The sequence below is a fragment of the Callorhinchus milii genome, unplaced genomic scaffold, assembly GCF_018977255.1.
Source record: "Callorhinchus milii isolate IMCB2004 unplaced genomic scaffold, IMCB_Cmil_1.0 Scaffold2, whole genome shotgun sequence".
In the NCBI taxonomy this organism is placed as follows: Eukaryota; Metazoa; Chordata; class Chondrichthyes; order Chimaeriformes; family Callorhinchidae; genus Callorhinchus; species Callorhinchus milii.
This window is the reverse complement of record NW_024704743.1, coordinates 63,920,998-63,934,472: the sequence shown is the minus strand read 5'-3', so window position 1 is coordinate 63,934,472 and position 13,475 is coordinate 63,920,998. Positions and strand designations below refer to the sequence as shown.

The following is a 13,475-nucleotide window of genomic DNA, read 5'->3' as shown; positions in this document are numbered from 1 at the left end:
GATGTGCAAGAAAAGTGCAAGGGTCCATCCCGTTTCCAATAGGTGCAAGTTCAAAGCACAAATCACCCTGTGAGTTGGCATTAATTAATTGGCAGACTAACTCAGAAAGCATATGGGTGCCTGATGCTTGAAGTGAAAATGGTGTACTGTTTCAGTACTTTTAATTGCAACTTTTTGAGATTATTCTCAGCTGTTTGGGCAGAATCCATAAATCATTGTCAAACCCATGCTGTAACTGATCTGAGAATGCTCAATGCTAACACTGGCTGCCAAAATATAAAGACATATTATTTCCTCTCTTCCTTCCCTCTCACCAAACGAAATAACAGTTTGTTGATCCATTAGTTAATTGTCAACCTGAAGTATTCAGACAGCAAAATTTACAGAGATGCCATCTGTAAAACTGTAGAAGTTTACAACACCATCGGCAGGTGAGCTTACAGCCATTCTGCCTTTGCTCTCTGGAACTCTGATTTGCCCCCTCACCACGTATAAAGCTTGCCTGAAAACCTACTGCACTTTTGGTCATCTCCCATCACCCCCCCCTCCCCCATAGTTTGGGTGCCCAACCAGTGGTTTCAAGCCCTTTGAGAAGTCCTCCTGATGCAAAAGGTGCAATTTAAATGTAAATTGTATATTTGTGATGGCTATTTAGAACAGTAATCCATTCAGTTCCACTTACTTGCCTTTCCCCCTTCCACCTGTAAATTTATAGATATTTGTCTAGTCCCTCTTGGCAGGAAGTAACTCACACATGATAAGCTCTAGATGGTGATGCCTGTGTCCTCTGATATCTGTGTCCTCAGTCATGAATCTGATAACTTCCACTGTATGACTCCAATCTTGGCTAATTACTGTAATGCATCTAAAGGATTTGGAAAACTATTTTCAGTTAAATGGGAATACCCATTTATGGGAAATTAGTGGTATTCATTTAATCTTTGTTGAGGTTAAGCTATATCTATATAACTTAACCCCGACCATCAAGTTACAGGCTTGAATGAACTTACTCACAAATATCTCCAATAATACATTGTGCATAGTTTAGGTTTTGAATGAATCTTTTCAAATATTTTCCATGTGCGTTTTGTCATTACAGTTCAAGTTTATCGCCACTAATTGCTATTGAGTTGTATACGTCTCCATATCATGATGTTCAAACTGTGGCACGATGCATCTACTGACAGAGATACACCCCCACCCACCCCCCCCAGCTCGGATCTAAATCCTTGACTGTCCAGCCCCTTGGGACGTCCTCCTGATGTGAAAGGCACTGTACAAATGTAATTTTGTTTTGTATCAATTATGAAGTTCTGCAGAGCAGCAAACTCCTAACATTCAAATATGTTATTGGCCAAAGAGACTTTCTGATCCTATCAAGGTCAGTTTCTTGGCTGTAAGGACGCCACCTGCAGTGGCGGACTGGCTGACTTAAAGGGCTAGAGATTTTCATGGAAAAGGGAAGGTGCTGATTCACGCTGCTCCGTGGCTATGTCGCAGCTGGTGTTGGCGGCAGCCTTCAATTTCCTACTCCTCACTCCTCAGGTAGATTTGCTGTGTGTGTGTGTGTGTGTGTGTGGTGGGGTGAGGGGCGGTGGGGCTGAAAATGGTACTAGAAAAACAAGCTTCTGCTTAGGCGTTTTTCCTGAATATTTATTTCCTTCTTTTTTTGATTTACTTGTATTGGGTTTACATGGTTTTTCGTTGCATAATGCACTATAGATTACATGTCACAAAACTTTAAGACCTGTATTGAAAGCATTATTTCTGCGTGCATGCCAGCAAAGGAGCCTCTTTTCTCCATGGAAACCCAAGTATGGTTCATCGCCAAGTGAGACGTCAGCTCTGATAAGATATCAGATACAATTCTAAATCTCCCAGGGTGTGTGACACATAATCCAAATATGTTTACTTTGGAGGTGCTTTTGCTGACAGCCAAACAATAGTGATCCAGGTAAACCTCATAGAATGTAAAATATTTCAGAGGATTAAGCGATTGGGTAAGTCTGGTTGTTCCTTTTTAAAAATAAAGATTCATTTGTTTCTTTGAAAGGATAAATAATGGAGCAAATATTTCTTTGCTGCATACTGTAAGGTAATAAATTTAAAGAAAAAAAATTGCCATTAAAATACCCCGAGGTCCACACACGAGCCATGGCTGTGATTATAAACTGCAGGAGAAAAACAAACCAGATCGCCATCAGAGAAACTGTTAAAATGATAATGCTTGTTTAATCATCTGTGAGTTTGCTGATAAATATTTGATCGAATTGTAGGAGGCACATACTGTATGTTCTGTGCACTGTGAGGCTGTGTGTTCACCAGATCAGCAGATTTAGTGGATTTATTACATTTAAAAAGAGAAGAGTTGTCTGGACAGAAGATGGCCTCATTTTCTTGAATGGACTTGAAGGATTGTTGTAATAATGCCGCTACATGTGCTAAATGAAATAAGTGTTTATAATTTATAACAGCATCAACCACTTGAATTTATGGGGGATAAGTTGGTTGCAGAGTTAGGGAGGTGCCCGGGTGTGAAGAGATTTGTACACCAGCTGCAAACCACGGACAAACTTTATCAACATTCCAACAGCTTGATTCAAAATAAGTCTTTATCCCACAATTATTTTGAAGAAACATGCTTCCACTGTCCTTGGCTTTCAAACACTTGAGGCAAACACTTTTCCTGAAGTAAACAGGTAAACAGGTCCATGAGTCTCTGCGATTTTTCTTTAGTCAACGCTTTGGTCAACTCAAGCAATCCAGAATTCTGGAATTGCTTACATAGCTGAAAGAACAACAGCAGACCTGGAGTTGCAGGTGGATGAGTAGATTTGTGTGTCATCCGCATACATGTGTAAGTTTACCCCATGTCTGCAGATGACATTACAGAGAGGGAGGATGTAAATAAGGAAAAGAAGGGGGACAAGGATGGAGCCTTGAGGTACACCCCAGGTGACCGGGCGGGAGTGGGAGGAAAAAATGTTTACAGAGATGAAATGATGGTTGTTGGTTATGTAGGACTTGAACCAAGTGTGTGCAGTCCCACTGGGGTGGATGAAGAAGAAAAGGTAGTGGAGGAGGATGACATGATCGACTCTACCTCTGGGTTATGGGTCCAACACATTTCTGCTGCAATACTGCTTCAGGATACTGCTTATGACAGACCAGCCAATAAGATCATCGGTTCGGTAGGACCTAAAGAGGCAGACACTGGGGGCAGGGATTCTTCCCACTCATCTCCTGTGAACCCTTAAGCCACAGCCCTAATGGATAAGGGTAGTCCAAGCTGGACAAACATGGGAAAGCTTGTCAGACAGTGCTTTCAATAGTTAAACTCCAGCAGAACACTCTGGCATCCCCAAGTCTTGACTCTTGCCAATCGGTGCCTAATACTTTTCAGAATTAAATAAACAGGATGGGTTCCATTCCAAAGACAGGAATTTCCAGGTGTAGGTGGCATACATGACACTCTCAAATGGTTTGGATACAGTTAAAAAATGGTGATGGGTGTCCGCACGTGTCACACAACACTGACCAAAAAGAAGGATTAGTCTTAACAATCTTAAGAATCTCCTTTCTTTATCCCTATCATTAAACATAGCTGGGGTGGGGAATTCGGACCTTACTCTGCAACCTAATTTCCCAAGACCATGAAATCAAATACTATGCCTATTAGCTCCTAAGTTTATAACATTCTTGTTTTGATCAGTTGGTAGCACTCTTAACCTCATGGTTGTGGGTTCGACCTCAGATTGAGGGGAGAATTCTGCATTTTGGAGGTGCCATCCTTTTTGAGGATATATTAAACCAAAGTTTGCCTACTGTCATTAATTAAGTCTCAATCCAATATTAAATGAAGTGAAATATTCCAAGAAACTATTCGAAAGATGAGTCTTTCTCCCATGTCCCGGGCAACAATTCTCCACATTAATTGGTTATTCATCTCATTGCTGTTTACGGAACCTTGCTGGAATAAATAGCTACCATGTTTGCCCACAAAAACAGATAACCCTTAACCATAATTACCTGTGAAACGCTTTGAGACATTTCAATACGATAAGGCACATACATAAAATTTCAATACATAAAAATGTCAAAGAGTCTTGCCCTCATTTTAGATTTTTTTTCATATTTCCTATGTCGTATTAGAGATGGAAAGTAAACAGTTCATTAAAATGGGACCAGCCTACAGTGGTACAATTTGAGGATATTTTTATAGCTAAATAAATTACAATCTTAAGAAACTTCGAAACAGTATGATTGTGGCAAAAAATTAAAGTAATTTAGCAAGAAAACTGATTACATTTGCAGCGATCAATATACTGTTCTGAAAATCCACAGTTGCTTTGTTAAAGCACTTTCTTTCCTGTAATAAGGAATTCTAGTTTGAAATCCGTGTTTATCATAAACTGGGTCAATTACCAAAACTGATGTATTGACTTTAAATATGTCCATGCTTGCTAATTAATAATTAAAGCGTACTGCAGAGGTATGCGACCTGGCTTATGGCCATTAAGCTAATGTGAAGGTAACCACTATTAATAAACTGATTAGACCTTTGTCAATAGCGATATCTTTATAGGATTAAGATGAAGAAAATAAATCTGCATAGTTCTGCCTTTTCAGCATATTTTAAAGAGCAAATTATGTTTTCCTTGTGTTTCTCAAAATATACTGTCAATTCACTTTGCAGTATATTCTGTGAAGCGCTTTGAGACATCTAGAAGACGTGATAAGGCACTATATCAAATGCAAGGATTATTAGTATCATTAGAAGGGAATTGTTGAAATAAAATGATGGAAAATACTCCATCTCTGTTGAGTTACCCATCATACACTTTCATTGACATAAAGTGCAGCGGTTAGTCAAATTAAAATCATTCGTCGTGTTTATTGAAAAGTTAAACATATCTATTCTTCCTGAGATGCTTATTGAATAGGCAATTAAAAGAAAAGGGTGTACAGATATAAACAATTCAATATATGTATGTGTGTATATTATGTATACAGTATTGTATATAGACATCCTCTTTATAATTCTTTCTTGGATACAAAGCTCTTGATTATGACTTATTGTTTTATGACCAATTCACTGATAGGTGTATTACACTTTTGACATTGGTGCTGCACTAACATTTTTCAGACTTTCTTACATGAAGGGAACTGTATAAATGTAGTTGTGTTGTTAATCGTGTAGAATAATGAAAGGAAAACGGTATGTAATAATTATTTCACAAAGGGGAGAAAATGTACAAGTTCTGTAGCATTAACAACCTGTTGTTTTAGGTATCTTTTCCTTGGAGGTAACTATTCTACAGGCAAACAAAACAGCCTATCTGCTGGCATTGATCAAAACAATGCAATGAATGTGCTGTTTTATAGGGGATAAGGAGGGGAGAGAAATTAGTCAGAATATTGGTCAGGACAATACTTACATTTAATATTTAGGGACATAAAAGAAAATGCCAGGATACTTTGTCTGTCACCAGGGCTCCCTGATTTTTCTTGTATTCCTCATTCTCTCTGCCATCTTTGGCTCATTCTTCTCCATTCAATCCAGGACGGTTTGTGGGACACTGATGTGTGCTTTTGGGTACCACGTTTTGCCCACAAAATATACAGTCAGTACATACTTTACAATATATTCTTGAAGCGCTTCGAGATGTCTCAACAATGTGATAAGGCACTGTATCAAATGCAAAAATGATTATAAATGCAAGATTATAATTTGTCTCTTCTTAACTTTTGTGTCTCTTTTCTCTATAGAGTTCTACAGCACTTCAACACCAGCCCTGAAGAATATAGTGTCATATTCACCTCTGGAAGCACAGCTGCACTGAAGCTTGTTGCGGAGAGTTTCCAATGGACACGTGCAAAACCCAGAAACTCCAGAAGTTGTTTTTGCTACCTGGTTGACAACCATACATCTGTTGTGGGTATGAGAGGACTAGCTACTCTAAATGATGCTCTTGCCATGCCAGTAAAACCAGAGGAGATTTTAGAACGAAAAGACTATCCTCTGACTAACAGCATCGCTCTGGATGAGGAAGAAGATTGTCATATTAATCATCTATTCTGCTATCCTGCCCAAAGCAATTTTTCAGGGACAAAATATCCACTTACATGGACAAAGGACATTAAATTAAGAAATATGTATCCTTCTAACAGAATCTCTGGGAAATGGTTTGTGTTGTTGGATGCAGCCTCTTTTGTGAGCACCTCACCACTTGACCTTACCTCTCATCAGCCGGATTTCATCCCCATCTCATTTTATAAAATCTTTGGGTTCCCAACAGGCCTTGGAGCTCTGTTGGTAAGGAACGAAAGTAGACATCTGCTGGAAAAAATATACTTTGGAGGAGGAACAGCAGCTGCTTATTTGGCAGGAGAAGACTTCTATGTCCCAAGGGAGACTCTAGCTGGCAGGTACGATATTTCTCTTCAGCAGATTATAATATCTTGGATGAAGATTATAGCACTTCTTTAGATTCTTGATTGTAACTGGCTGAATTGCAGTGCTGGTATAAAATATCACTGTTGGCAACAACTAGCTTTTAACAGACACTCGTGGTGACTCACTGACATGATAGGGCAATATGACCAATAGTTTTGTATGGCCTAATCACATTCCTGAACACTTTTGTCTCCAGTTTTACAGTCACCTGGCTATAGTGCCATTTTTTGTCTGCAAAAAATGCACCTAAAACACAATTTTTCTTTCGTCAGCAAAGTGCTTCCACAATAAATAATTAAGATTCATTTTTAATGCACTTCCATCAGATGTGTCCTTCATGTTAGATTATTGCATACTGTTGAGATTGCTGGATGTGACCTCAAAGTAAAGCACTTTTAGTTTTAGATATTTTTAATTTAAAGCCTTGACAGTTTCATTTGAATATTAATTTTGATGTCTGTATTTTGATAACGTTCTTAACATGCATTTCTTTAATAATTTACTGGGAGCTTATGGGTTTTGAGACCGAAGAGGGTTGCTGAACTGAAACTCAACTTCTTATCAGAATTAGTGGCAATACCATGGTACTGTACATAAAAACTTGCAGAATGCTTGATTTGCCAGTAAGAGTAGTTTTAGTTTAATGTATGATGTTCTGAACTTCTATTTCATTATATTTAACAGTGAGTTTGGGAAACCAATTAATTGCACGTTCGAAATGGTCTGGGAAACTGATTTCTATAATTGGGATTTCAGTTAAAAATTCAATAGATATGGAATGCAGCAACAGGTACATTATTTAATGCAAGATGTAACCAGACATTAAAAGAAGAACAAAACACAAAGTACTGCAAATGCTGGAAATCTGAAAACAAAAACAGAAGTCACTGGGAGCACTCAGCAGGCCAGGCAACATCTATGGAGAAAGGAAAGTGAGTCAACATTTCGGGTCCACGACCCTTCGTCAGAACTGAACTGAACTTCTGACGAAGAGTCGTGGACCCGAAACGTTGACTCAGTTTCCTTTCTCCATAGATGCTGCCTGAACTGCTGAGTGCTTCCAGCGACTTCTGTTTTTGTTAAAAGAAGAATATTGGAGGCAGATCCAGAAAGGCAATATTTCGTTCAAAGATCAGCATTTATGGTAAGTTTCAAAATTTTTTATTGCCATTCAAAAATCTTAAATATTTTTTAAAGTTTAGTTATGTGATTCCTCTGGTGGCACAATGTTAAGCTGCTTTAATGTTTCTGTACTAGATGGGCATTTAACCAATGCTGCTGCTATACAATGGGTGCCGTGCTGTTGGAGAAGAACGAGGAATAGCAGCAAATAACCACAGTACCAAACAGATGGGGAAAGAAGTCTTCACAAAAGGATAACTAACAGGGGGCCTGTATTAACTAAAAGCCGTTTCCTTGGCTAGAGGTTAATGTATTTAGATATAACCGAGGAAGACCAATCGTTGAGGGTATCAAAGGAGGACTATAAGTTGATCTTGTGACATTATCTGTTGTGAACTTTAAATGGATAGTTCTTGAAGCACAATCTTTCCTGTTGAGTCAAAACTCACATGGGCGGAATGCTGTGCCTTTTCCCCATTAATGTCAGCTGCTGTTTTGTAGCTTCAGAATCTGAAAAATATAAAAATATAGAAAAGCGTGAGGGAAAACTCATTGTTTTGCATGAAAGGTAAAATACAAAAAATGAATGTTTCCATTCCACATTTTCACTTGAAGATGTTATCAGTAACTTTGCACAATAGTATCAAATTCACTGTTGGGGATGAGTGTCCTGATCAGACTTGGTTTCCCCACTTACTGAAGGCTTTCTTCAAAAGAGGGGGGGCATGCTTTTCTCCACTGCACTCATCACTTTTGAATATCAGTGGGGATTCCTCCTGTTTGTTTGGCTTTGATTAATGTACATCAGTTTATTATGCTGAATCAAATGACAGCTATGTTAATGTTGTGTGGACCTGATTATATGTTATACAGTTCAGATATTCTATTCATATACTGCCAAATAAATAATATTCTTTGTATATATTTATGTCTATTTCGCTGATGTTTCTCTCACAAAAATAAAGTCAATTCACGTTAAAGCATATTCTGTGAAGCGCATTAAGCGTCTCGAAGATGTGATAAGACGCTATATCAAATGTAAGGTTATTATTATATCTGTTGCAAAATTACAATGCATTCTGACTAATATTGCCCATACATTGTGCTTATAATTCTTGAAACCATTACCTGCATTGGGCATATTATACAGAATGTTAAAACATTGTACTTTATAAACAATGAGCAGTTTACTTGTTGGTCTGTAAAATGTAATGATTGATGGGCAAACGTTGCCACAATTTCCTCATCTTCACTGGTCTTGATGAGATTTGAAGGTTTTCAGCAGCTGTGGAAAATCAAAGGGCATTGAAAGGAACAATGAGTCTACAAATAAAATGATGCCAATTGCAATTACTTGCATATAATTACCATGTATAATAGTCATCTATTTTTAAAATAACTTGGAGCAAATATTGTAACCCTCCTCTTCAGATTATGATAATCACCAGGTTTTGTATATAAGGCAGTGAAAACCCCATAACTTTGTTCCAGGCCCTCATTCAGGACTGCATATCAGGAATCTTATCATCACCTCAAACAGATCTTTACTTTTTCACCAGTGCTGTGTTGACAGGGAAACATTGTTCAAGACTTTTATACTCCTACATTAATAATTCAACTTTCTACACTTGTGGATACAATAATATAATTATTTTAATTTCACCTTTTAAAGCCAGTGATAGGAGGTGAGAGGAAAACACATCAGTAAAGTACATCAGATAGGAAAGCACACCTCTCCCTTCATTCCCTACTCGAACCCCTCCAGTCTGGTTTCCGCCCTGCCCACAGTACAGAGACAGCGCTCGTGAAGGTCACAATTGTTAAGTACTCTGGGACGCCATCCAGTGTGGAGGGTGCTCCACGCCAGGCCTAGTATACAATGAGCCTAGTATGTGTCTCATCAAACTCATTTTGGAGTCTTGTAGTTCAGTGGTTAAAGCACTCGCCTTGCAAGTGAGATACCTGAGTTCAATTCCAGTCAGGGCGAAACCTTGGGCAAGTTTCCTTACTCCACACGCCTAATAATAATCCCTCCAAAACAAAACAATAATAAATTGGTCATTTTCAATCCATGACTGTTTGTGGGACACTGCTGTGCGCAATTGGCTGTCGCATTTCGCCCAAAAGATATTCGGTCAATTCACTTTACAGCATATTCTGTGAAGCGCTTTGAGACGTCTAGAAGACGTGAAAAAGCGCTATATCAAATGCAAGAATTATTATTATTGTAGAAACGCACCACACAAAGTGGGAATAGAGCAGTGGCCTAGTATTTGTGTATCAGTATATCTTAAAGCTTGCTGTTGAAAACCATGGTTTCATAACTATTATAGACAAGTTTTTTATATGATCTTATCAGCAAGTCTGTTGCAATTAAAAGAAGAAAAGTTTTATTAAATACACTGAATTCTCAACCACACTAATGATGAAGACTCATCATCTGTCCTTTAGTAGTCCATGCAGAAGCTTCCTATTGCTACCATTGGAACAAGAGGGTACAAATTTGGAAGAGAGGTTCAAATGAAGAAAGTACTCATTCTTCCAGATTACAAACCCTGGTATAAATCATTTCAACATTGGAGGTACGGACCGAGGCACTATCAGTGCTTTGAGAACAGCACTCCAAGACTCTATCCCACGTGAAGGGCGCTGTGTAAATGCACGTTGTTGTTGTTGCTCCCCTCTACCTCTGCAACCTCCTCACTTCCTACCAACCTAGCCGCTCCCTCCATTTAGTGGGCTTCATGTCCCCGCTTCGCCCGCCCCACCATCGGCACTCTGCCACTCTTCTCCCACCTTCTGGAACTCCATCCCGCAGTCCCTCCGCCTCGCCCCCTCCCTTGCCTCCTTCAAAACCCGCCTCAAGACACTCCTCTTCAACCGTGCTTTACACCCTCCTTCCCCCCGATGCACTCTCCCTGATCCTGACCCCCAGCTCTGGTCTGAAATCACTGATTGTCTAGGGCCTTGGGACATAATTTCGATGTGAAAGGCACTATACAAATGTAATTTTGTTGTTGAAAATGTTTCTTAAATGAGTCCAGCATACTGGCTTCAACTATTCTTTCCGGTAACTCATTCTAGCTCATTACCTTCAAGAGAAATGCGTCCTGGCATCTGCCCTAAAATTGTCGTTGAAAACCATGAACCTGTGCTATCTTATCCTGCTTCCGTATCTGAAGTATGTTTTTTAATTTCCTTTCCCTATCCCATTTAGCATCAAATATCTACTTCTGTAACGTCCAATCTGAGACATCTCTTTTGAAGGCTGCAAACAACTGAATTTTTGCACAAGTTGGAAAGTTAAGATTCGGGATTATCTGTTGGTATTCTGACAGGAATCTTTCACATGCTGTCTGTCTGACTTTGCTTTTGACTAAAATAGCTAATGCATTTTTGATACGAGTACTAAAGCTGGAGGTTTATAATCGATTAAGCTTTAAAACACATTGATAAACTGCAGATCATATAGAGAGACTTGAAGGGATATGCCAGAAGTACAATTAAGGACAAAATGTCATGAAGGTTTAATGATGTTTGCAAAATAACATCAAGGAAAGCTTTATCCTTATATCTAGAAAATGTCCAGGCTCTTTTTAGTCCTTATCTCATGCAATGTAATCCTGAAACAAAGACTAATGTTCTGTTGATCAAACCACTCAAATATCCAAATATTGTACAACAACAACAAATTACATTTGTATAATGCCTTTCATATCAGGAGGAAGTCCCAAGGCACTGGACAGTCAGGGATCCGCACCTGAGCTGGGGATTGGGATCAGGAGGGTTGGAAGGCAGGGAACGTAGGGGTAAGAGGGTGACTGAAGGCACGGTCGAAGAAGAGGGTCTTGAGACGGGTCTTGAAGGAGGCAAAGGAGGGGGCGAGGCAGATGGAGTTCCAGAGGATCGGGGCAGAGAGGCTGAAGGCCCGCCCGCCAATGGTGGGGCGGGCAAGACGGGGGATGTGAAGCAGGCCCGCTGAGCTGAGGGAGTGGATGGGTTGGTAGAGGGTTAGCAGGTCAGAGATAGGCAGGAACACGGAGGGCTTTGAAGGTAAGGAACAGCATCTTGACCCATATCCTTTGAGTGATGGGAAGCCAGTGGAGCCAAGTGAGGATGGGGTAATAGGGTAGCAGAGCCTGGGGAGGGAGAGGACACGGGTTGCAGAGTTATAATAATAAATAAATAATCCTTGCATTTGATATAGCGCTTTTCACGTCGGGAGGACGTCCCAAAGCGCTTCACAGAACACACTGTAAAGTGAATTGACTGTATATTTGTGGGCGAACGCGGCAGCCAATTGCGCACAGCAATGTCCCACAAACAGTCGTAGATTGAAAATGACCAATTTTATTATTGTTTTTGTTTTTTTGGATGGGATTATTATTAGGCGTGTGGAGTAAGGAAACTTGCCCAAGGTTTCGCCCTCTGCCTGGAATTGAACTCAGGTCTCTCGCTTGCAAAGCGAGTGCTCTAACCACTGAGCTACAGGACTCCACGTTCTGGATGATCTGCAGCCTACGGAGGGAGGAGTTGGGGAGGGTGACAAGCAGGGAGCCTGGATGTGATGAACGCGTGGATTAGGGTCTCGGAAGCCTACGGGGAGAGACAGTGGCAGAGCCGGGCAATGTTACGGAGATGGCGAAAGGCCATTTAAAGCTTAAAAATATGTATTTTCTGTACCTTCTACACCACATCAACATTTGGGCATAGGCTAGAACTATATTGGAAAAGTTGGTCTATGTTTGCTCAAAAAGTTACTTAAAAGGGTAGTTTATTAACCAATTGAATGGCATTGTTCAAAATATTTATTTTGTTACATTGTAGATGATGTCACCAGATTAATATTTGATACATTTTGCACATCAGACCAGCAACAGACTTCACTTGTATAAGGTTGAACCTTGTAATTTTTAATCGGAAGGAGTATTCTAAACAGTGGTATAAGTATCATAAATAGATCTCTCCGCTTTTGAAACTGTTTATGACTGATAAAAGCTGAACAGCGATACTTTAACAAGGTGGAAGCAGTAGATATTCAAATGTGCCCAATGTCTTCCATAGTGGCAAATAGGCAGAGACTCACTCGGGAAAATTGTTGAGACCTGGGTCACTGAGAAGGTGAACTGCCATTTTATGGGAAATAATTGAGTATTTCTTGGTTGTATAATGATCTGTATAATGTTAGTCACAGACACTCTGGGTTAGTCCAGAGGAAGGGAAAAAGAGTTAATTGCCACATTTTCCACTATTACAATATTTTCCTAGAGGCATGTTGACTCTCTTATAAACTCATATAAAAACAAGAAATTTTGAAGCACAGTCTTAAATTCAATCTTAATTGCAAGACGATATTTTTTACAGGTATTTTGGTTTTATTGAAATGGGCTTCCAGAATAAGGCTCTTGGAAATTCTCCATCCTTATTTTCAAACTAATCTTAACTTTTTAGCCAGTGATTTAAAGCCTAAGAATGTGAGATATTTCAAACCTTTGGTTGCAAATATGCTAATTATTTCAAGCCCTCTGACTCACCCCCTCCCTCCTCACTTTCAACCCCACCTTGAGATTTACCTCTTTGATGATGCCTTGGGCTATCCTTACCTTCCCTGCCCGAGTCTACAACAACAACCTGCCATTTATTTAGCAACCTTCATGTAGGGTAATGTCTAGGAGCGCTTCATAGGGATGGTGTTGGACCTCTCCAAACAAGGAAGAGGGAGAGGTGTGCATAGGCGCGTTCAAAATGGTAGGATTTGAGGAGGGAATAAAGACAGAAAGAGAGGGTTGAGAAGGAGTAATAGAGAGTTAGTAGGTGAGGGAGGGGGTTCCAAAGGTTAGGGGTGTAGTAACTGAAGACTTGTCACCAAGGCCACGTTAGCTGAGTAGAGGGGGTG

At 39.7% G+C, this 13,475-nt stretch overlaps 1 protein-coding gene across 1 annotated transcript in view; it reads left to right on the top strand.

The window, feature by feature from the left end:
• Positions 1-13,475, top strand: part of mocos (molybdenum cofactor sulfurase) — a 155,383-nt gene that overhangs the window by 34,706 nt on the left and 107,202 nt on the right. Inside the window, exon 4 of the mRNA XM_007897447.2 lies at positions 5,770-6,429. Coding sequence (XP_007895638.1) covers positions 5,770-6,429 — 660 coding nt within the window. The remainder of the gene's footprint in view (positions 1-5,769; positions 6,430-13,475) is intronic.